Below are 25,603 nucleotides of genomic sequence, written 5' to 3'. Positions count from 1 at the left end.
TCTTCGCTAGCCCCCGAACCGTCTCGTGCGACGTTCCTCAAGGCTCTGTCCTTGGTCCCCTCCTCTTCAACATCTATATGCTCCCCCTTGGTGACATGGGGTCAACTTCCACATGTATGCGGATGACACCCAACTGTACCTCTCTGCCTCCACCCTCAACTCCAGGACCACTGCGGTCCTGACAAAATGTCTGTCAGACATCAAGTCCTGGATGAGAGCTAACCTTCTTCAGTTGAACATCAACAAGACCGAGGCTCCTATCAGCGCCTTCTCACCTCAGGCGCTAACAGCATTACCATCCATGGTTGCACACTCAACATTGCTAAGCCAGTCCAGAACCTTGGGGTCTTGTTCGACCCTCAACTACCCCACATTCGCGCCATGACCCGCTCTGCCTTCCCCCACCTCCTCAATGTCACCCGGCTCCAGCACTGTATCACACCGCAGGCCGCTGAAACCCTCATAGATGTCTTCATTACTTTGAGGCTCGACTACACAAACTCACTGCTTGTCGGCCTCTGCAACTCCTCCCTCCACAGGCTGCAGTTCATCCAGAACTCTGCAGCCCATGTCCTCTCATGCACCAAGCTCCGTGACCCTATCGCCCCCATCCTCGCCCGATTCCACTGGCTTCCCATCACACAGAGGATACAGTTCAAGACCCACCTGAAGACCCTCCTCTTTGATCGTGCTTTCGATCTCCCTGCATCTCACCCTGCTCTCCCCTCTCCCCACCCTAAACCTCAGCTTGGGTCCGAAACTGTCTGTCCAGCACCTTGGGACATCCTCCCGACGTGAAAGGCACTATACAAATGTAATTTTGTTGTTGTTGTTAGACAGTCAGGGTTCAGGACCCGAGCATGGGGGGAGGGTGGGGTAGGGGTGAGGGAAGGCAGAGAGGTGGAAGGACGACTGAAGGCACGATCATCACACACAAAAACACCCAGGTACCTACACAAGAACATATACAGACACACAGCCTTCATACACTCCCTTCGCACATACAGGCCCATGCAGACACTGACACTGACTGACACCCATACAGACACACACACCCACACTCAAACACACACCTACATACCCCTCACTGGATGTATATAAATCATGGGCTTGTTTAAACAATGCTATAAAGATCAAAGGCAAATTAAATCTGGCAAATTGTCCTGATGGCCACTCCCCGAGAGGACGTGCTGGCTGTCCTCTGGCTGTGTCTCTCATCACATCACCGCCAGGCACTCAGTGTCCGCATAGCCAAACTTGGTCTTGTATCGATCAAACAGTTTGATGAGGGATTGGATGTACATGCCGTGATAAATGTCAACCTCTTCCTGGCTGGGATTCTCAATCTTCGGAACGGTGATGGGCTCCCCAACTGTACAATAACAACAATAATAAATTACAACGATAATAATAACAATAATTATTATTATGGGATCTTTAACATCTTATAAGAATATAGAAACCTAAGAATTTGCAAGGCGAAAGAAGACCGAGGTCCATCTAGTTTGGCCTTCCATCATCCTGGCTGTCGCTTGACAGGTCAGGTCTCAAACTATATACGATGTTATCCTGAGATATTATTTTCTAGCGTAAAAAATCTATCTAATTTGTTCTTGAAACAAATGACATGTTCTGCTTCCACTGTTTGTCTCCCGAGGGAGCCTGTTCCATGAGTTTACCACTCGCTCGCTGAAGTAGTGTTTCCGCAGATTTGTTCTGAATTTACCCTCCCCTTCAATCGCAGGCCGTGTCCTCTGGTCTTATCTGTAAAGTGTGTCTGCGCTGTGTCATGCTCGCAGTGATGGTGATGATGAGGGTGACGTACCCACGGTGTTGATGGGTTTACCGTACGGCACCAAACCCCATGAGTCATCGGAGAAAAAGCCACGGCCCCTGAATAGGCACGGAGCGAACCCGATCAACTTCTGGAACTTTCTCTGCACGGCTCGCAGCAAACCGTCCTCGCTAAAGATGATCTGCTTATAAACCTCGTTCTCCCCAAAGGAATAAACAGGCACCAAGTCAGCCCTGAGCAAGAGAGAGAGAGAAAGAGAGAGGGATAATAAATATTGGTAATAATAATAATCCTTGCATTTGATTTAGCGCCTTAAAATGTCTTCGAGACGTCTCAAAGCGCTTCAGTGTAAAGCGGATTGACTGTATTTTGTTGGTGAAATAATAAAAATAATGCCATGATGTAACAGAGAGGTGGAATAGGCTCGAGGGGCTGAATGGCTCGAGGACTTTGATTCCCAGGCAGGGCGAAACCTTAGGCAAGTTTCCTTACTCCACACACCTCTGTTGTGGAGGTGTGAAGGGCGCTATATAAATTATAAATAATAATAAGTTGTTGTTGTTGACCTAGCAGTGAGTAGGAACACGGTTGTTAGTTGATTGAGGGATCGCTTTCCGGAGCTAATAATCCCTCTAAAAAAAATATTTGGTGACTCAATCCACAACTGTTATTGGCTGCCACTTTTCAATCACAAAATACACAGTCACTTCGCTTTACAATATATTATGTGAAACGCTCAGAGACATCTCAACAATGTGATAAGGCGTTATATTTTTTCTGGGGGATTGTTGGCCAAGCGAGAAACTCCAGGAGAGAGAAACGTTAAACCGAGCTATAAACAGTATATAGTTTGGGACACGACATGTGCAAGTGACTGCTAGGATGGAAGTCTTCCGTTGTCCAGCAAATTCTTATGCTCTTATATCAAATGCAAGAATGATAATAATAATTTTTGGAGACGTCTCAAAGCGCTTCACAAAAGATACGGTAAATTTTGCGGGCGAAACGCAGCAGCCAATTGCGCACCACAGTGTCCCACAAACAGTCATGGATTGAGTGACCAAATTATATTATTATTTTTTTGAAGGGATTATTACCTCTGGAAAAGCGATCCACCAATCAACTTAATAACCGGGTTCCTACTGACTGCTAGAGGCGTGTGTGTGGAGTAAGGAAACTTGCCCAACGTTTTGCCCTGCCCGGCCGGGAATCGAACCTGGGGTCCTCTCGCTTGCGAGGCGAGTGCGCTAACCAGTATGCTATTGGAATCCTGCACTAACAGTTTTATTATTAATAGTAATTATTAGACTGCTCCTCTCCCCGTGGCTTTGAGACGTTGCAGCACTATGGGAACGCCAGTGCCGTAGTTTGCTCACCCGTTCTGCAGCGCGATCCGCACAAAGCCCTTCCGGTGTTTGAGGTTGACCACGTGATTCCCGGGCGAGCATTCCAGCGACTCCGCCGCTCCTCCGATAACGATGACCACAGCGTTCCCGCTCCCATTCCTGGACAGCATGAAGTCAATGGCTTCACGCGTCACGGGGAAAATCCCTGAGCCACAAACGACGGGAGAGAAAACAGGAAAAATTCACCTCATTGGATGAAGGCAGAATGATTGCCGTTGTTAAACTAACGGCCACTGGGGGGCAACAAACACCCCCCTCACCTGCCGACGTTTCTATTGAACAGCCAAGTTGGGTGTCTGACACACATGGAAACCCATTATCATGGTTGAAAGTCTCCAAAACAAAACCGAGAGTCCAACTTATGTATCTCCCCGTGTCTGGAATGGTATGTGCACTCTCTCTCTCTCTCCTCCCCCCTCCCCTCATACGCGGCGGGACACACCCTGATTCTAATTCCAAAGAGTATTAGAGGCACAAGTTGGCTTACTCTTTCTCTATCCCTCTGCCTTGCCCCTTCCTTCCCCATCTTCAAGATGCACCTGAAGACCTCCCTCTTCGACCGTGCCTACGGTCACCTCCCCCACACACCCCCCCGCCCCACCCCCCGGCTCAGCATCAGGCTACCATCAAGCGCTCTGGGACACTACCTTGCGTGAGGGGCGCTGTGCGAATGCAAGTTGTTGTTGCTGTTCCCCTGAGTGCGCGCTGAGGTAACCGCTGGGATCTGAACAGCTAAACCTGCATAGATTGCCTTTGAGAGCACTGTCCGGAAACCGTTCCGCCAATTGACTAACAACCGGGTTGCCACTTATTGCTAGGTAAGGCCTGCGGAGTGAGAAAACTTGCCTAAGGTTTCGCTCCGCCTGGGAATCAAACCCGGGTCCTCTCGCTTGTGAAGCGAGTGCTCTAACCACCACGCGAGGGGATTCCACCGTTTGCAGCCCTACGCCCACGCTGTTCATTAACTCATAAAAGGCGTGTGCGATATTGATGAGCTCTGAAAGCGGCCTTTCACTCAGAAATGTTCACACCTTGCATTCTATGGCCCTAATAAAGAGTTATTCAGGCTGAACCTTGGTCGATCCGAAGGGGATTGGGGATATTTAAACACGTTGTGTTTAAAGTACAGAAGATACACGCTGACAGCAAACCTGAGGACACTGAAACAGCAGCGAGGGTTGGGGGTGGGGGATGGGAGGGGCCATGCACTCGCCCAGCACCATACACACAGGAAACATCAACAACATCGACACCAACATCATCAACACCAACATCATCACCATCAACACTACCACCATCGACACCAACACCAGCGCCATCAGCAACACCAGCGTCACCATGAACACATCGACACCAACACCACCAACATTGCCACCAACCCTCACGACACCAACACCAACTTTTCAGGTGTAATAATCCCTCCCAAACAAACAAAAATAATTATTTGGCCACTCAATCCACGACTGTTTGTGGGACACTGCTGTGTGCAATTGGTTGCCGTGTTTCACCCACAAAATACAGTCAATTCACTTTACAGTTTATTTACAGTAAGTGCTCTGGACGCTACGCTGCATGAGGAGCGCTATATAAATGCAAGTTGCTGTTATTCAGTGAAGCGCTTTAAGATGTCTTAATGACCTGATAAGATTCTATATAAATGCAAGGATTATTATTATATTATTCTGAACATGTTAAAGTTCATCCACCGTCTTGCTCCTCCTCATCTCCCTTGGACAGCAGTCTCAATGGCAAGTTATGGGTTTAAACTGTAGCAGTTACTCCAACGTACGCTATGGGTTCTCCCTCAAGCCCCAAGGCTTGGCTCTTGCTGACCTGTCCCTGATTCTCACTGGGATTACGTGAGCAGGGTACTTCCCTTGGGGGGCGGGGGGGGGGGGGGGGGGGTGGAGGGGGAAAGAGGGATGAGAGTGCACACTCCATACCGAATAAATGGTTACTGGAATACATGTATAACTCTCAGTAGATTGTCAGCCTGGGTCAGTCAGGCGCATCTCAGCTCTGCCTCAATAACAACAACAAATTGAGGGATTATTACCACTGGAAAGTGAGCTACCAATCGACTTACAACTGGGTTCCTACTTCCTGCTCGGTAAACAGAGCCGTGTGGAGTAAGGAAACTTGCCGAAGGTTTTGCCATGCCTGGGAATTGAACTCGGATCCACTCGCTTGGAAGGTGAATGCTCTAACCACTGAGCTACAGGACTCCAGTAAAATCCTGTGAAGCATTTCAAGATGTCCAGCTCTGGCCTGCTCCACATCCCCCGACCCAACTGCCCCACCATTAGCGGGAGAGCCTTCAGCCACTCTGGCCCAAACCTCTGGAAATCCGTCCCCCAATCACTCCACCTCACCCCCTCCTCAGCCTCCTTCAAATCCCACCTCAAGACCTCCCTCTTGAACCAGCCATCGGCCACCCCCCTTCCCCTCCCCTCCCCTCTCCCCCCTGACCCCAGCTCGGGTCTGAAATCTGGGACGTCCTCCTGACGTGAAAGGCGCTATACAAATTTAATCTTGTTGTTGTTGTTGTCCTCTTGCCTTGAAAGGTGCCGTGTCAGATATAAGGGTTATTATTGGAAACGGGGAGGAGTGGAGATGGGTCAGACACTCGGCTGATTAAAAAAAATTTGAAGAGTCAATCAGCTACTGGTAACTTGTGTTTGGTGGGGAGGGGTGGGGAGGTCATTGAGTTGGGGATGTGTAATTAAGGGCACAAGCCTGTCCTTGGAGAGGCTGAGTTACAGGGAATAAAACAATAAGATGATCAGCAATAGGTTTCAAACGGTCACAGAGCTTGAGGTTTACACCAACACACAGACAGATGCGAGCAGAGACACACTTACACACCCTGACAGACAGACTCACAGAGTCGGTCAATGTGGCGGAGTGAGCACCACATGATGGGGAGAGAGCAGGGAATGGTATAAGAGTAGAGAGCTCCAGGGGAGGAGCGAGCACCAACACAGACAAGATGGGCCAAATGTGCTTTCTCCCCAACCCACTACCTGCTGCCTCTGGGCGCCTGATTATCCCTTGAGCCCTCTGTTCAGCCACTATACCCTAATACTCTGGAACTGTCTCCCTCAATCCCTTCGCCTTGCCCCCTCCTACCCCTCTTTTAGATCATGACTGAAGACCTTCCTCTTCGACCGTACTTACGGTCACCTCCTCCCTCACCTCCGCTACTATTAAGCACTCCGAGACACTGACCCATGTGAAGGACACTGTGTAAACACAAGCAGCTGTAAACTGCTCTGTAACAGGGATCCCAACTTTGGCTCTCAAAAAAAATCCGCAACAACAACAAGATCGACTTGCATTTACACAGCGCCTTTCAGGTTGGGAGGGAGTTGAACGGTCAGGGATTTGGTCCTGAACTGGGGGTTGGGATCAGGAAGGGTGGAGGGCAGGGAGGGTAGGAGGGTGACTGAAGGCACGGTCGAAGAGGAGGGTCTTGAGATGGGACTTGAAGGAGGAAAGAGAGGGGCGAGGCGGAGGGACTGTGGGGTGGAGCTGGAGGTTGGGGGCAGAGAGACTGAAGGCTCGATCGCCAATGGTGGAGTGGGTCGGGGTTAGAAATGGAGCAACAACAACAACAGAATAATCAACAGCAACAACTTGCATTTATATAGCGCCCTTCATGCAGGATAGCGCCCTGGAGCGCTTTGCTATGTTGGACTCACCTCCGCTCATTAAATATTCCCGCAAAATGGGCATCCGGAAATTTCCGGCCAGCGTGGCCAAAGATGGGCGAATGCCGGGGAATTTGGTGGAGAAGCCGGTGGCCTCTGTGCCGAAGTTACAGAAAGCTCCGAAGCAGAAGATGCCGTGCGGGTGGTAACCAAAGATGTAATTCCTTGATGGCAGCAGATTGTGGGTCTTCACCAACTGCAATAAACCAGTGGCACAGAGTGAAAGAACAATAATAATCATCATTCTTGCATTTGATATAATAATCCTTGCATTTGATATCGCGCCATATCACATCTTCGAGACGTCTCAAAGCGCTTCACAGAATATACTGCGTCTCCCTCAAGCCCTCCACCTTTCCCCCTCCCCTTTTTCAAGTCCCGCCTTAAAACTTTCCTTTTCTACCGTGCTCATGGTCTCCTTCCCACCCTCGGCTCGAGTCAGGCTCCGCGCCATTGTTAAGCCCTTCGAGACTCTGCCCTGTGTGGAAGTGCAAGTTGTTGTTTTTGTGTATTTTGTGGGCGAAACCCGGCAGCCAATTGCACACAGCAGAGTCCCACAAACAGCCATGGAGTGAGCGACCAATTTTATTTGGGGGATTGTTGGCCTGGACATCGGCAGAGAGAGAAACTATAGCATCCACCTGAGCGGACAGACGGGAAGCTCGGTTTAACGACTCATTCGCAGGACAGTGTCCCTGACAATGCAACACCCTCTCCCCAATAACTATCAGAATCCTCATAATTTTCAAGACTTTGATCAGGTCATCCCTCAACCCCCTCTGTTACAGTGGGAAAAGTCCCAGTTTCTCCAGTCGATGCTCATAGGCCAAAGTATTCATCCCCAAGATCATCTGGGTAACTCAAGACAGAGAGGAAAACAGAAGAGTGAGAGAAGGCAAGAAGGAAGGAGAGAGAAAGAGGGAGCTAGAGAAGGAGGGAGGGAAGAGAATGAAGGAGGGAGAGAGGAGGGATGGATGGCAAGAGAGTGAAGGAGAGAGAGAGAGCAGGGAGAGAGATAAGAAAAGTGAGAAAGACGGAGCGAGAGAGAAGGAAGGATGGCAAGAGAGTGGAGAGAGAGAGAGAGAGATAAGAAAGGAGAGAGGGAGGGAGAGAGAAGGAAGGATGGCAAGAGAGTGGAGAGAGGGAGGAGGGAGTGATAAGAAAGGAGAGAGAGAAAGACAGAGGGAGAGAGAGAACGAAGGAGGGAGAGAGGAGTGATGGCAAGAGAGAGGAGTGATGGCAAGAGAGAGGAGAGGGAGATAAGAGCGAGAGTGAGACAGAAGGAGAGATAGCAAGAAAGAGGGATAGAGAGAAGAAAGGAGGGAGGGAGAGGAGAGAGGAGGGAGAGGGATGGAAGGAAAGATAGCAAGGAGGGATAGCAAGAAGGTGAAATAACAAGAAGGAGGGAGGGAGAGAAGGAAGGAGGCTGTGGGAGAAAGAGAACGGAGGGAGAGAGAGAGAGAGAGAGAGAGAAGGAAAGTGGGAGAGAGAGCAGGAAGGAGTGCGAGTGCAGGGAGAGAGGGAGCTGGCACACAGATCCGCTGATGTGAGCAGACTGTGTGAACCTGGTACTTGACTCAATTGATTATCTGATTATTTGGTACAATCCCTGATATCGTGCGCAGCAGCGACATTCACTCCAGCCAAAGATTTCTCCACCACGTCTGGATGTGCGAGACAGCTCGCACAGTAACCCCCCCAGCCCCCCAACACACACACAGCCAAACTACCCCCCGCACCCCACACACACAGCCAAACTCCCCCCCCACCCACCCAACACACACAGCCAAACTCTCCCCCCACCCCACACACACAGCCAAACTCCCCCCCAACACACACACAGCCAAACTCCCCCCAACACACACACACAGCCAAACTCCCCCCCACCCCACACACACAGCCAAACTCCCCCCGCACCCCACACACACAGCCAAACTCCCCCCCCCCACCCAACACACACAACCAAACTCCCCCCCCCACCCACCCAACACACACAGCCAAACTCTCCCCCCACCCAACACACACAGCCAAACTCCCCCCAACACACAGCCAAACTCCCCCGAACACACAAACACATAACCAAGCTCCCCCCCATCACACACACACACACACACACAGCCAAACTATCCCCAACACACACACACAGCCAATCTCTTACCCCGTCTCCAACACAAACACACAGTGACACCCACCCTCCCACAAGGGATTCCGAGGACAAAGACAGACGTGCTTTGGCAAGAGCCCAGCATTGAATTGCCGGGGTGGGGGTGGAGAAGGTAAAACAGGAAGAGACTATTGGCCATGGTCAGTGATTAGTTACCAGAGGACTTGCGGAGCTCTGTAACTCAGTGGTCAGTGCGCTCGCCTTGCAAGCGTGAGAGCACAGGTTCGATTCCCGAGCAGGCAAGTTTCCTTACTCCGCACACACCTGTTAACCTGGCAGTAAACAGGAACCCAGCTGTGAGTGGTTTGGCAGATCGCTTTCCAGGGGTAATGGAAGAAATTGGTCACTCAAACCACGACTGTTTGTGGGACACTACGGTGAGCAATTGGCTGCCACATTTGCCCACAAAATACGCAGTCAATCCACTTTTCAATACATTCAGTGAAGCGCTTGAAGGCATCTCATCAACGTGATCAGGCAGTATATCAAATGTAAGGATTATTATTATCATTATTAATTTATCATCATCAGAAACACAGAGAGAGGTTAGAGTCACACACGCGCTCATATACACTCCCCAGACAGCTGTAAAATCAATGATCAATTTTATCTGTATGGGATTGTCGGCCAGGAAACTGGGAGAGAGAGAGAGAGAGAGAGAAACTCCTCTTTTCCAACAGCGCTGCAGGAGATGTTTAAGCCTCTCTCTCCGAACATGCCCCCAGTTTTGATGAAGGGTCATGGACCCGAAATGTTGACTCACTTTCCTTTCTCCATAGATGCTGCCTGATCCGCTGAGTGTTCCCAGCGGCTTCTGTTTTGGTTAAACAGAGGTCTGGGCTTGTTCAGGTGGATAATAATAATCCTTGCATTTGATATAGCGCCTTATCACATCATCCAAACAACAACAAGATTGCATTTATGGAGCGCCTTTTACATTGGGAGGACGTCCCAAGGAGCTGGACAGTTGGGTCGGGACCCGAGCAGGGGGGAGACGGTCAGGGTGAGGGAAGGGAGGGAGCGAGAAGGGGGTAGAGAGTCAAGAGGGGAGCTGAAGGCACGGTGTCAAGGTGCTTCACAGAATATACTGTAAAGAGAATTGACCTTACATTTTGTGGAGTAAATATTTTTGTGGACGTTTAAACATCCCGCATTGCTATTTGAAAAGAGAAAGGAGTTTCTTGGTCTCTCTCTCTCTTTTCAATTCCCCGGATAACAATTGTTCATTCACTTCATGGCTGTTTGTGGGTTGTTGCTGTGCGTAAATTGGCTGTTGCATTCACCTGCAAAATGTACAGTCACTACACTTTGCAGTAAATCGTGTAAAGCACTTTGAGATGTTGAAGATGTATGAAGGTGCTGTATCAAGTGTAAATATCCACGAGGAACCAGATGGGTCCGCAGTATTCCAGGGCACTGCTGATACCACAACCCAGCCTCTCGGCAGGGCCTGGAAGGGCAGACCAGTCACTGGGACAGGGAATTCTCCCACTCGGCTTTTGTTAACCCTGCAAGCCAAAGCCCTAATGGGAACGGTGGCAATAGCAGGACAAGCAGCAGGAAACCTCGCCGGACAGCAATATCAATGGCAAGCTATGCGGTTTAACAACAACAACAAAATTACATTTAGCTGGTTAGATTCCAGCAGTTTCCCCAGTGCACACTCTGGGGTCCCCAAGCCTTGGCTCTTGCCAACCTGTGCCTAATACTCTCTGGAATTAGGTCAGTAGGATGGGTCCCTCCAGGGAGAGAGTGCGCATTCCATTCCAGATTCGGGGAGATTTCCATGTTTAGGTGGGATACATATGTTGGAACCATCACCATACCTATCTGGTTTGAAAGCTCTGCAAGCTGATCACAGTGACGGATTTCTGAGTGTATTGATGCATGTGTATATGCATTTTATCATATGAATTCTTCCCCCACCTCTCCCCACGTTAATATTTCTCTTTGCAAATTTCCCATATCACAGCATCAAGTCGTCTAAAAGGGCTTCACAGAATTTACTGTAAAGTGAATTGACTGTATATTTTGGGGACGAAACGCAGCAACCAATTGCGCACAGCAGCGTCCCCCAAACAGTCATGCATTGAGTGACCAACTCATGTATTATTATTTTGTTTTTGAAGGGATTATTATCCCTGGAAAAGCAATCTGCCAATCGACTAACAACCGGATTTCTACTTACTGCTGGGTAAACAGAGGCGTGGGTGTGGAGTAAGGAAACGTGCCCAATGTTTTGCTCTGCCCGGGGAATCAAACCCAGAACCTCTCGCTTGCGAGGCGAGCGCTCTAACCACTGAGCTACAGGACCCCATGATGCAAAGCAGTGTCCCGAGTAGAGAGAGCTGCTAACTGAGTCAGGCTGGCACTCACTCATTTGGCGATCTTTCAAGGTTTTATTTTCTGTAAAAATATAATGCAACTTCTATTATTTAGTTAGCATTACCAAAGTGATGAATAAGGGAATTTTCAAACAAACCCTACTGTAAATAGTTACTGTACTGTCTGTGCAAACACTCATATGCCAACAGCCTCTGACCTGTCTTATGAGGGCGGGGGTGGCTGGTTAAAGCTCACAGTCTCGACTGTTGCTCAAGTGCAGTGTTGTGGGGGGGGGGGGGGGGGAAGATACAAAGAGAGTGCATAAATTGGAGTGCTGTAGCGTAATGGTTAGAAAAGTCGCCTCGCAAGTGAGAGGACCTTGGTTCAATTCCCAGGCAGGGTAAATCTTAGGCAAGTTTCCTTACTCCTCACGCCTATGTTTACATTTACCCAGCAGCAAGTAGGAACCTTGTTGTTAGTCGATTGGTGGATCGCTTTCTGGGGATAATAATCCCTTTGCTCGGTCAATTCACTTTACGGTATACTTTGTGAAGCGCTTTGAGATGTCTCAACGATGTGATAAGGGACTATAGCAAATGCAAGGATTATTATTATTGTCGGAGGAGCCGTCCTTTGGATGACGTGTTATCCGAGGTCCCATCTGTGTCCTGTTCAGGTGGATGTTAAAGATCTCCCGCGGTGCTGTTGGAGATAGAGAAGGGAGTTTTTCTCTCTCTCTCTCCTGGCTGACAATCCCTCAGATAAAATTGCTTGTTCACCTCACAGCTGTTTGTGGGACATTGCTGTGTGCGAGAGACAGACAGACAGACACAGAGACAGACCAGAAGAAGCCCATTGTATCTGTGCACAATGGGAATGTTGACATTCCACACCCAAATCACTCTGTGTGTGAGAACATCTCTACTAACCTCTCCTAACTGTTGCTCATTTACTAACTATCTTACATTGATGGCCTCTCGTTACTGACGCCCCGACCAGTGGCAATGATAATAATAATAATCCTTGCTTTTGATATATCATGTTGTTGAGATGTCTCAAAGTGCTTCACAGAATATATTATAAAGTGCATTGTCTGTAATTTGGGGGTGAAACCCGGCAGCCGATTATGCACATCACTGTCACCACAAACAGTCGTGGTTTGAGTGACCAATTTTTTTTGAGGCATTATTACCCCCAGAAAGTGATACGGCAATCGACGAACAACCAGGTTCCTACTTACTGCTAGGTAGGTAACCAGAAGCGTGTGGAATAAGGAAGCTTGCCTTAGGTTTCGTCCTGCCCAGGAATCGAGCTCAGGAGAGGCGAACACGCTAACCACTATGCTATGGGACTCCACAAATGCAAGGATTAATAACCTTTACCTTTGACACAGCACCTTTCACTTCAGGAGGACGTTTCAAAGCGCTTCACATGTTATACTGTAACGTGTAGCGACTGTGTGCATTGTGAGCGAAGGCGGCAGCCTATTTGCGCAAGCTGACATCCTGCAAACAGTCGTGAAATGAACGACCAATTCGATTTGGAACAAGGACACCAGGAGAGAGCGAGAGAGAGAGAGAAGATCAACAGCGAGAGAGAAAGTCCTTTCTGTTCGGTTGTGACAGGTAACACAAAAAACAAACACATTTCTTTCCACAGAGCTGTTTCTCCAATATAGAGCTGCTTCACTTTCTCACTCTCAGAACCTAGTGGTCGAAACCCAGAAGGTTACTGGCTCACTCACCAATTGTGTAAGTCTCTCTCTGTAGCCCAATCTCTTCCCTTGTGACAAAATACTCTTCAGTCAATAAAAGCTGAGAACCAGCCGTTTGCATTTAGTGCGGAGGTCAGATCTGTGGATTGATTTCACTGTATCAACAAGGCTGAACACTCACTGTCCACGTTCACAGCCTCTGCTAGTCACATTTCAGGCCCGTGGAGTCCTGTAACTCAGTGGTTAGAGCACTCACCTCGCAAACGAGGGGAATGCGGTTTGATTCCTGGTTGAGGCGAGACCTTAGGCAAGTTTCCTTTACTCCACACATTAGCCTCTGTTTACCTAGCAGTAAGTAGGAACCTGGTTGGTGGATCAGTTTTCTGGGGGTAATAATCCCTTCAAAAAATAAACCTAAATAAATAATAAGAATTTGGTCACTGAATCCACAACTGTTTGTGGGATACTGCAGTCATATTCCACATCACCACAGAATACAGTCAATTCATCAATTCTCTTTACAGTATATTCTGTGAAGAACTTTGAGACGTCTCAACGACATAAGGTGCTATACCAAATGCAAGGATTATTATTATCATTTTACTGGAACAATGCAAAAAATATTGGCACAAGAGTCTCAGCCCAGCTCAGCCTCGCACACTCTCACCTCTGAAACAAGAGGTTGTGGGTTATAATAATCCTTGCATTTGATATAGCACCTTATGTCGTTGAGATGTTGCACACCACTTCACAGAATATATAGTAAATTGGATTGACTGTATTTGTAGGAGAAACAGTAGCCAATCGCGCACAGCAGTGTCCCACAAACAGCCATTTTTTTTTTTGGTAGGGATTAAAGCGATCCGCCAATTGACTAACAACCAGGTAGACAGAGGCATATGGGTAGAGTAAGGCAACTTGCCTACCTGATCCCGCCCGGGAATCGAACCCGGGTCCTTTGGCAACAACCAACAGGACTCCAAAGCACAGGGGTAACGAGACCTGCATTGACAGACACCATCCTACAGATGAGACCAACCGAGGTCCAGTCTGTGCCCTCCTCAGGTGGATGTTAAGGATCCCGTGGCGCTATCAGGAAAAGAGAAGGGAATTTCTCTCCTCTCTGGTGTCCTGGCCGACAATCTCCCAGATTATTAAAGAATAGTCATTGCCGTGGGCAAATTGGCTGCTATGTTTGCCTATAAAAAAGCACAGTCACTACACTGTACAGTTTACCCTACAAAGTGCTTGGAGGGAGACATCCTCCCCACATTATGTTATTCCACATCAGCCTCATCCCTCCTATTGGGATGGGGTTTGTTGCCTAATGTTTCGTCTTACCCGGGAATCGAACCTGGGTCCTCTCGCTTCCAAGGCGAGCGAGCTAACCACTATGCTGCAGGACTCCATTAAAGGTACAGAACGCAACAATTTTTGGAACAAGCATGCGATCGCTCAGCAGGATCGATTCAGGTGAAAGTGCAGCAGCTGCTCATGTGGTCAGCAATCCCACAGCTATTAACTCAAGAGCTTAGTTAACATTGTAATAGGAAATGCAGATTGGAGAGTGTAGTGTGTGTGTCAATCAGTATCTGGGCTCAGAGTACATGAACCAGTTGAGCTCAGCACATCATTTACTTATCTTTTTTCTAAAAAAATCCAAAAATTCCATTATTCGATTCAGCCACTGCACCCCTAGTCTCTGGAACTCTCTCCCTCAATCGCTCCACCTTGCCCCCTCCTTCCCCACTTTCAGTCCGCACCTGAAGACTTTCCTCTTCGACCGTCCTTACGGTCACCTCCCCCCCCTCCCCCTGGTTCAGCGTCGAGTTCTGCCATTTTTAAGGGCTCTGAGACACTGCCCTGCGTGAAGGTCGCTGTGTCAATACAAGATGTTGTTTATGTGGTGAGGACGTCCCAAGGCGCTGGACAGGCACGGATTTCGACCCAAGCTGGGGGTTGGGATCAAGAGGGGTGGAGGGCAGGGAGGGTGGGGGTAGGAGAGTGACTGAAGGCGTGGTCGAAGGAGAGAGTCTTGAGACATGCTTTGAAGGAGTAAAGAGAGGAGGTGGGGTGGTGGGGGGAAAGCAAGACGAAGAGACTGGGGTTCCAAAGGGTGGAGGCAGAGAAGCTGATGACCTAATCACTAATGGTGTGGTGGGCCAGGCGGGGTACGTGGAGCAGGCAGGAACCTGCTGAGTGGAGGGAGCCGACAGGTCAATGTTACGGGTGGTGGTGGTGTTGGCGGGGATGACAGCCTTGGCCAGGGCTGGCGAAAGATCAGCCTGGTTTACCTGTGTGTGTGTGAGTGTTGTTTTGGTCAGCCGAGTGTCATTTATACAGATCCCCTCATGCAGAGTAGTGTCTCACATGCTTACGTGTCTACAAACCAAAACGAGAATTCCACGTCTCCCACCTCCACATGGAAATCCCAGAGATAGGTTGTTGGAATGGAGTGTGTACTCTCGCTCTCTGGAGGGATGCATCCTGCTTACCTAATTCTAGAAAGTATTAGGCAAGAGCCAAGGCATGGTGGAGCCCAGAGTGTGCGTTGGGGTAACTGCTAGAGTCTAACCAGCTAAAACACATTGAGAGCACTGTCTGGCAAGCTTTCCTGCTGCTTTGTCCAGCTAGGACAACCCTACCCGTTACGGCTCTGGCTTGCAGGCTGAACAGGAGCTGAGCGCGAGGATTCTGGGCAAGCCAAAGAAATGAATATGATAAACGACCCAAAAAAGCCCACAGCTACGTGTGGCTGCAAATGATTGATAGAAATACGGAGCTCTGTAATATAACGCAGTGATTGAGTCAGCAATGAGGACCGAACTCTGAGCAGAGGAGCTCAGATAAACACGAGAGATTTCAAAGAAACCAGAGACAAAGGCCCAAAGTCACCCACACACAGCCTGGTCCCCGGACAAACTAACACACACATGCGGAAACCCATCACCGTGATCAGCCGGGTGTCTGACACACACACATACACACCACACGTACGTGAAAACCAGTCACTGGGACCCAAACTCCACCTCCTCTCAGCCTGTAAGATCATATTTGTCTCGCTACTTTTTGGGGGATCTGATACACACGGAAACTTGTCACCGTGATCAGCCGGGTGTCTGACACACGAGGAAACCCATCACTGTGTTAAGAGTCCAAACCAGACCGAGCCCCACAAATGTATGCCACTGAAACAGGAATGAATGTGAACTCTCCAACTCTCTTCTCCAACCACCCTCATTTAGAGGGTGAAACACGAGAGCCAATTGTGTACAGCAGTGTCCCACAAACATTCGTGGAATGAGACCAATTATTTATTTATGAAGGGATTATTAGCCCTGGAAAGCGATTCGCCAATTGACTAACAACCAGATTCCTACTTACTGCTACGTAAACAGTGGCGTGTGGAGTAATAATAATCCTTGCATTTGATATAGCGCTTTTCACGTCGGGAGGATGTCCCAAAGCGCTTCACAGAACACACTGTAAAGTGAATTGACTGTATATTTGTGGGCGAACGCGGCAGCCAATTGTTCACAGCAATATCCCACAAACAGTCGTAGATTGAAAATGACCAATTTATTATTGTTTTTGGCTTTGGAGGGATTATTATTAGGCTCTGTGTGGAGCAAGGAAACTTGCCCAAGGTTTCGCCCTCTGCCTGGAATTGAACTCGGGTCTCTCGCTTGCAAAGCGAGTGCTCTAACCAATGAGCTACAGAACTTCACTACGATGAGTTTCCAGGCTGGTCAGACACCTGGCTAACCAAGAAAAGTCAGATCACACCTATGGAGAAAGCTTGTGGAATATGTTGCCAGATTCTGTACTCACTCGCACAGGGAAGTAATCCCGGAAATACCTCCACGTGGCCCAATTCCGAACCCACTCAGATCTTCGGCCTCCTGGAAAAAAAACACCAGGGGGGGAAAGGGGTTAACAACCGACATTTATCCTCCCCCCACCCACAGTCACATCATGTAGCGCAGTGTCTGAGCCCCTCACAGCAACAGGCAACAGAGGAGATTGCTGTAGGCACAGTTTTTAAGGCAGGATTTGATAATAATCCTTGTATTGGATACAGTGTCTTATCAGGTCATCGAGACGTCTCAAAGCGCTTCACAGAAAACACTGTAAGGTGAATTGACTGTTTTGTGGATGAAATGTGACGGCCAATTGTGCACAGCAGTGTCCCACAAACAGCCGTGGGTGACCGAAGGTGCGGTCGAAGAGGAGGTTTAATGTTCATCTCAAAGAGGGATCAAGGGAAGAGTTCTCGCTCGGAGTCCGTGCTCACCTTGTCTGGGTGTGTTCCAGTCGAGTACGAGCCAGGACGCGTACACAGCCGCCAGCGGCCAACAGTCAGTGAAGAAGGTGTACAACATGATTAGCGTGCAACTGACCCCTACCAGAGAGAGAGAAAGAATGAGATAGCGGGATACACTGATGGGGAGAAAGGGACGTGCGGGGCTGGGGAGAGCGATCGGGTGGGGGGAGTGACAGAGCTGGGAGAGGAGGGGGCGAGAGTAGATGAAAAAGAGAGAGGGTGGGTGGCACACAGAGAGAGAGAGAGATGGGGTGAGGGAGAGCGGGAGAAAAGGAGAGTGTGGAAGAAACAAGTGGAGATGGGGAGAAGTGGAGGACTTGAGAAGTGCCTTGAAGGAGACAAGGGAGGGAGCGAGGCGAAGGGAATGTGGGATGGAGTTCCAAAGGGAGGGAGCAGAGAGGCTGAAGGCCCAATCGCTGATGGTGAGATGGGATGGGCCGGGCGGGGGACGGGGAGAAAGCCAGAGCCTGCTGAGAGGAGTGAGCGGGCAGGTTGATATGGGGTTAGCAGGTCACAGAGGAGGAGCAAGGCCATGTAGGGCTTTGAAGGCAAATACGAGGATTTTGAACTCTATCTTCTGGGGGATGGGGAGCAGTGGAGCCGGGTAAGGGTGGGGGTGATGGGGTCACGGAGCCTGGTGCGGGAGAGGACACGAGCTGCAGTGTTCTGGATGAGCTGCAGCTTGTGGAGGGAAGAGTTGGGAAGGCCGACAAGCAGGTTGTTGGTGGAGTCAGGCCTAGATGTGATGAATGCGTGGGTGAGGATTTCGACGGCCTGAGGGGTGAGGCTGTGGCGGAGCTGGGTGATGTTGCAGAGGTGGGAGAAGGCAGGGCTATGGCACGGATGTGGGGGAGAAAGTTCAGTTGAGGGTCAAACAAGACCCCAAGGTTTCGGACTGGCTTGGTTAAGGTGGAGTGTGCATCCATGGATGGGGGTGCTGCCAGTGCCTAAGGCGTGGAGGCGCTGACGGAAAGCCAATCAGGAGATCCTCGGTCTTGTTGATGTTGTAGGCTATTGAAGGTAAAACAGAGAACCTTACCCAGGATCAGGAAGCTGATCACCCACTGGAGGACCGACAGGATCTGTAGCTGTTGCTCAATTTTGGAGCTAAATGACCAGGGCAGCGAGAGCAGGTCACTCAGAGCAGATAGCACCGTGGCTCCCGTCCCTACAACAAGCACAGATAGACAGAGTAACAGAGTGACTGTCCAGCGCCCAAACACTGACAGACTGCACCCCCTTCCCTCCCCCTTCACTGCAAACAACGTGGAATCCTGTAGCTCAGTAGTTAGAGCGATCACCTCACAAGCGCGAGGACTCAGGTTCGATTCCCGAGCAGGGCGAGATTTTAGACAAGTTTCCTTACTCCACATTTGCAGATCGTTTTCTGGGGATAATAATGCCTTCAAAAAGATAAAAAGATAAATAAATTGGCTCACTCAATCCACGACTGTTTGTGGAACACTGCTGTGCCTAATTGGCTGCTGTGTTTTCCCACAGTCAACCCACTTTACAGTATATTCTGTGAAGCACTTTGACTGTCCCAATGATGTGATAAGGCATGATATCAAATGCAAGGATTATTATCATCCAAACTTGGAACAATGGGCTCATTTTGCTACTACTTCAGTCACTGCACACATTAATTCCCTTTACAGAGCTTTGGTCGATTAATGACGTTTATGCCAAATATTTTGGGCATCAATGAAATCATAAATTATAGCAATGTCCCTCAAACAGCTATGAAGCTAGTAATCGATTTTATCTGGGGAATTGGTCAGGACACCAGGAGAGAGAGAAACTCGTTTTCCTTTTCCAACAGCGCTGTGGGAGATCTGTAACATCCACCTGAACAGGTCACAGACAGACTGGAGCTCGGATTAATGTCTCATCTGAAGGACGGCATCTCTGACAATGCGGTGCTCTCTATCTCTCTGTGTCTCCCCGTCCCAATGCTGGGCTGGAGCGTCAGCCTGGACGGTGACCTCAGATTCCCTGACTTAGGACTCAAACCCACAACCTTCTGACTCAGAAGCAAGAGCACGATCACCTGAGACCAGGCTGAGACCATGAATGATGGAATAAAAAGAGAGAAAAAAGCTTCCTTTTATTCAGGGGGCTTCTGTTCATCACGGTTAGTTCCATTAATCTGTGACGGGGCAGATAGAGACAGTGGTATCTTGTGTTGTTACCGTTAGGCAATAAGCTTTGGGGGTGGTGGGGGTGGAATGAAGGATAATGGATAAAAGTGCATATCCAAATCACCCGAGAAAAGTCAATGATGTGTGAGAGGAAGCGCTTTATGCAGCGTGTTAATAGATTTGAGATGCTCAGACATGAGACTACATCTGACTCTTTTATCGATTCATCCTACAAAGCATGAATTTCTAGCGCACATAAAATTAAATGCCTCATGGCTGGGCTGGTGCTCACTTCCCCCACTGGAGCTCTCTACCCTAATCCCATTCCCTGCTCTCTCCCCATCGTGTCCCTTCACACCCTGACGCCTCCCTACTTTTCTGACCTCCTCTCTCCCCACTCCACTACCCACTGACTCCACTTGGCTGGCTCTAGCCACTTAAGCAGGAGCTTGTCCCTCGTCCCTTCTCCCTGATCCACCATTGGTTGCTGGCCGTGCCTTCAGCTTCTGGCCCCGAAACTCTGGAACTCTCTCCCTCAATCCCTCCGCCTTGCCCCCACCCTCCCTTCTTTCACATCACGACTGAAGACCTTCCTCGTCAACCGTGCTTACGGGCACCTCCCCCTCTCCCTGGCTCGGCGTCAAACTCTGCCACTGTTAAGCGCTCCGAGACACTGGCCTACGTAAAGGGCACTGTGTGATTTCAAGTTGTCGTTGTTGCTGCTCTGCTGCATTGTCCTTTCTGCATAGCTATCTGCATAGCAAAATACCAAACAAACAGCCATAAAATAAATGAGCAATGTTTTGTTTATCTGGGGACTGTTGGCCAGGAGAGAGAAACTCTTTTTGAATAGCGTCATGGGACTTTTATATCAACCTGGACTGTGAGCTCAAAGTCCCAACAATTTTGACTCAGTGGAAGGACTGCTATAGATTGCCCGTGTTTTTGCACATTTACAAAGAGAAGATCGAGTAACGTTAACAAGTATGACATTTGTATTTGATGCGATGCAAATTTACATTTATAACAATAAGATGTCTCAAAGACGTGATAAGGCACTATATCAAACGCAACAATTATTATTATTATATTAATAATAGTATTATTAATTAAATAATAATTATATTTGATATAGTGCCTTATCAACTCATTGAGAAATCTCAACATGCTTCACAGAATATACTGTGAAGTGACTCTCTTTTGTGGACAAAACACGGCAGGCAATTGCACACAGCAACGTTCCACAAACAGTTGCGGATTGAGTGACCAAGTTATGCTTTTTTCAAAAGGGGATTATTACCCCTGAAAAGCGATCCGTCATTTGACTGACAAGTGGGTTTCCTACTTACTGCTAGGTAAACAGAGGCGTGTGTGTGGAGTAAGTAAACTTGCTGAATGTTTCGCCCTGCCGGAGAATCAAACCCAGGTCCTCTCGCTTGCGGAGCGAGTGCTCAAACCACTGAGCTACAGGACTCCACTTTACATTTTCAAAGCACCTTTCTCGTTGGGAGAAATGTCCGAAATCACTCAATAGGACAGGCTGGGCACCGAGGATAGGGGTGGGGAAAGATGACAAAAAGTGCAATCAAAGGTCATGGACTTTGAAGAGGTGAACGGAGGGAGGGAGGGAGGGAGCCGGAGGAACTCTGGGATGGAGTCCAAAAGAGTAGGGGCAGAAAGCCCACCAGTAATTAGGGTGGGAATGTGAAGGAGATATTGCCAGGCACCAGCAAAATTGTTTCACACAGCGAGTTACTTTCAAGTGCAGAATCTGACGGTATGGAAAACGCAGCAACTAATCTGCGCCCAAAACATACCACAAGCAGCAGTGAAATTAGTAACAACCGGACAACTGCAAAACAGTCACGACACTGCACAGTTCATCTTTGTCATTGAGACGTCTCAAAGCATTTCACAGGATACACTGTAAAGTGAATTGACTGTATATTTTGTGGGCGAAACGTGGGAGTCAATTGTGCACAGCAGCGTCCCACAAACGGTCATGAATTAAGTAACCAAATTATTTACTTATTTTTGGAGGGATTATTACCCCTGGATTCCAATCAACAAACCACCAGGTTCCTACTTACTGCTTGGTAAACAGAGGCATGTGGAGTAAGGAAACTTGCCCAACGTGTCTCCCTGCCCGGGAATCTAATACAGGTCCTCTCGCTTGCAAAGAGAACGTGCTAACCATTGAACTACTATCCACGCTACAGGGTTACAGTCATTAATTATAATCATCCTTGCATTCAGTACAGTTCTCCCGTTCCCTCTCCACCCCCCCGCTGCCTCCGCTCGGCTGGCTCCGGCCTTCTGTCCGTCCCTCGCACTCTCCGCTCCACCATTGGTGGCTCTGCCTTTAGCCGCTATGCCCTGAAACTCTCTCTCTCAATCCCTCCGCCTTATCCCCTCCTTTCCCACTTTCAAATCCCGCATAAAGACCTTCTTTTTTGATCGCGCTTACGGTCACCTTCCCCCCTCCCTCTCTCCCTGGCTTGGGGCCAGACTCCGCCACTGTCAAGCGCTCCGGGACGCTACCCCGTATGAAGTGTGCTATATAAATGCAAGTTGTTGTTGTTGCACCTTATCACGTTGTCAAGACGTCTCAAAGCGCTTCACAGAATATACTGTAAAGTGAATTGACTGTATAATTCGTGAGCAAAATGCAGCAGTCAGTTTGCACACAGCAGCGTCCCACAAACAGCCATGGAGCGAGTGACCAATTTTATCAGACAGAAACCAAGAGAGAAAATTGGAGGGAGGGAGAACAACTGAAGAGGGGAAATGAGAGAGAGAGAGAGGGAGAGCGCGAAAGGAAAGAGAGAAAACAAGAAAGAGAGCAAGAGAAGAGAGAAAACGAAGAGAGAGAAAACGAGAGACAAGATGAGGAGAGAGAGATAGGGAGCAAGAAAGAGCGAGATTAAACAAGAAAGAGAAAATGCAGGAGGGAGAGAGAAAGAGAGAAAAAAAAGGAGAAAAGAAGTGAAAGAGGGAAAAAAGAATTTACTAATATTTAAAATCAGTTCCGTCACTGACGTTTTAAAAAGCAAACAATTTGATTTCTTAGTTTAAAAAACTCCCTCTCATTTTCTCTCTTTTCTCCCTCTACCCTTCCTATTTCTGAAATGCACTTCAAACCATTTGGAACACAAAAGGTGATCCAGACATCTAACACTTAACGTAAATCATAATAATTGCATTTGATATAGTGCCTTATCACATAAATTGTGCCATCTCAAAGCGGTTCACAGAATATATTGTAAAGTGAATTGACTATTTTGTGGGCGAAATGTGGCAGACAGTTGTGCACAGTAGCGTCCTACAAATAGTCGTGGATTGAGTGACCAAATTATTATTATTTGCTTATTTTTTGAAGATTATTATCCCTGGAAAGTGATCCAGCAATTGATTAACAACTGGGTTCCTATTTACTGCAAGGTGAACAGAGGCGTGTGGAGTGTTTTTTTAAAACGAATAATAGCAAGTGTGATTTACAGTACAGTAAAACTAATGATAACTTACCTCCGGCTAACTCGCCACTCCTGATAACTAGTCACTGAACCCCTTTTGCCTTGGAGTGACGAGTCACCGGGAGTTTCCTGTAATTTAACAACTTTTTATATGTAAAGATAACAGAAATCCATCCTAGGCATTTACCACTTGCCATTTCTCGCTCTATAAAATAATCGCAAACGATACCCCTCGCATTTGACACAGCAATTATCATACCATCATAGCACCTCAAAGCGCCACATTTCAAAACAGCTAGTAACTGTTGTAAGTGAAGGCAGTTTCTCTCATGCTCTCTCTCTCTCCTGGTGTCCTGCACAACAATCCTCCAAATAAAAAAATGAATCACCATCTCCATGGCTGCTTGTGGGACGCTGCTGTGCACAAACTGGCTGTCGCCTTTCACAGTCAATTCACCTTACAGTACATTCTGTGAAGTGCTTTGAGACATCTCAACAACACGATAAGGCACTATATCAAATGCAAGGGTTACTATAGATATTATATAAATATAAGATAATAAACGACTAAAATCTCTTCCCTCTCTCTTTATATATATATACACATATATAGAGAAAGAGATTTTATTCTCTATTTTATCTTATATTTTGCTGATTCGATTCTCTCATAGTATTTTATCCTAGGAGTAGCAGACAAACGCATCCACCAAATTCACAGGTTTTTGCATTAAATGAAAAAAGTTGCACAGTACATGTGTAGAAAGGGAGAAATCCTTCAAAACGAGGAGAGGAAGAGACATATAAGAAGCCTTAAAAAAAAAGCATTTTCCCTGAGTGAGTGAATGAGTGAGTGAATGAGTGAGTGAGTGAATGTGTGTGAGGGGAGAACACAAGATGTGCAAATAATCTTAAAAAAATATGATTGGCGTTTATATTTGGGGGGAAGAGAAAAAAAACAACCCCATGGGGTGGAGGGGGAAGAGAGAAAAGTAAAGGAAGGAATAGGGGACACTTACCTCGCAATGCCCCGGAATATGCTGAGATGATGGTCTTCATGGCTTGGTTTTATTCGATGTGAGGCTTCGCACAAAATTGTTGTTATTGTGTGTGTGGAGAGAGAGAGAAAGAGAGAATGAGAGAGAAAGAAAGAGAGAGAGAGATGGTGGAAGTGGGGCTTGAGGTGGTTATTAGGCACCGCTCAGTGCGTAACCCCCTCCTCTCAGCGGCAGCTCCTGACTCAGGAACTGCACTGAGCTGCAGGTGAGACGGACCTTTAATACCTACAGGCGATACCATTAGCCCCACACAGGGAGAGGGGTGGTGGGACCCACCAATAACAAAACAGCACCCACCACCCCACACCACAGACCCACAGACTTCACAGGCCACCCACAACTTTTTCTCTCTCTTTTTTTTTCTTTTTTGCTTTGCCACATGATTCCCTTCCCTCTCTCTGTTTTTTTGTGGCTTCAGAGACCTGTGTGTGTGTGTGTGTGTGTTTGCTGCCAAAGTCTCTCCCCCCCCACCCCCCCCCCCCCCCGTTGGTACGTTCCTGTTCTCCCACTTTTTTTCCCCCACTCGAGGAAGCCCTTGTCCCAAACCCTCTCTCTCCCCCACACCCCTCCATTCCCCACCCCTCCATTCCCCACCCCCTCCGTTCCCCCCGCACCCCAACGTTCATGAGGACCACAATAGCAAGCCTTGCATTTGATGCGTTGGCTCGGGACGCTTGGGTGAGCGGCGCGATGTAGCTGCAAGTCCTTGTTATCACGTGGTCGAGACGTCTCGAAACGCTTCTCAGAACATATTGCAAAGTGTAGTTGACTGCGTATTCTGTGGGCGAAACGCGGCAGGCGACTGTTGCGCACAGCAGCGTCCCACGTTCCCAGTCGTGGAATCAATCGCCACGTTTTTCGCGACAGGGATTATTACTCCCGGAAAGTGAACCCGCCGATCGACTAACAACTGGGTTCCTACTTATTGCTGGGTAAACAGAGGCGTGTGGGGGAAGGAAACTTGCCTAAGGTTTTGCCCCGCTCAGGAATCAAACCCAGGTCCTCTTCGCTTGCGAGGCAAGTGCTCCAACCCCCCCAACTCCACCACCCTCAACGCCGCATACACACACGCCCTTCACTGAGCTACACTCCTGGCCCCCAAACCTCAGCCCCGACCTCCCCCCACAAGTGTTCCTCAGGGAACTGTGTCATAGCCCCAGTTTTTTACTCTATATATCTGGATCAAGGCATAGAAGGGATTCTATCCATGTCTGCAGATGATAATAAATTGGGAGGTGTGGTGAGGTGTGACGACAGCAGTGGAAGAGTGGACAGATTTATGGCAAATGGAGTTTAATGTTCATTTTGGAAGCACAAATGTGGAAGTAGGAATACATTCTAGATGAAAAAGCTCTCAGTGGGAACATCTCAAAACGTAGGACAGTCAGAGATTTGGACTTGAGCAGGGGGTTGGGATCAAGAGGGGTGGAGGGCAGATAGGGTAGGGGTAGGAGGGTGGCTGAAGGTGGTTCAAGAGGACAGTCTTTCAGTGAGGC

At 48.4% G+C, this 25,603-nt stretch overlaps 1 protein-coding gene across 1 annotated transcript; it reads right to left on the bottom strand.

Moving 5' to 3' along the window:
• Positions 1-929: 929 nt before the first annotated feature.
• dgat2 (diacylglycerol O-acyltransferase 2) lies at positions 930-24,286 on the bottom strand. Its single transcript, XM_007908633.2, has 8 exons — positions 24,069-24,286; positions 18,478-18,606; positions 17,409-17,516; positions 16,946-17,016; positions 6,903-7,107; positions 3,172-3,346; positions 1,826-2,028; positions 930-1,372 (listed from the first exon to the last, which is right to left on the bottom strand). Exons 1-8 carry the CDS (start codon positions 24,106-24,108, stop codon positions 1,218-1,220), a joined length of 1,086 nt encoding a protein of 361 aa, XP_007906824.1. The 5' UTR covers positions 24,109-24,286; the 3' UTR covers positions 930-1,217.
• Between the last annotated feature and the right edge of the window lie 1,317 nt (positions 24,287-25,603).

Source organism: Callorhinchus milii, unplaced genomic scaffold (assembly GCF_018977255.1).
Source record: "Callorhinchus milii isolate IMCB2004 unplaced genomic scaffold, IMCB_Cmil_1.0 Scaffold4, whole genome shotgun sequence".
NCBI lineage: Eukaryota > Metazoa > Chordata > Chondrichthyes > Chimaeriformes > Callorhinchidae > Callorhinchus > Callorhinchus milii.
This window is presented reverse-complemented; position numbering and strand designations above follow the sequence as displayed.

Coding starts and splice junctions, on each gene's coding strand:
- dgat2 (XM_007908633.2), bottom strand. CDS start 24,108: ATGAAGACCATCATCTCAGCATATTCCGGGGCATTGCGAG. Junction 2,029..3,171: donor CGGATCGCGCTGCAGAACGG/GTGAGCAAACTA, acceptor TCTCTTGCTCAG/GGCTGACTTGGTGCCTGTTT. Junction 1,373..1,825: donor TAAACCCATCAACACCGTGG/GTACGTCACCCT, acceptor GTTATTGTACAG/TTGGGGAGCCCATCACCGTT.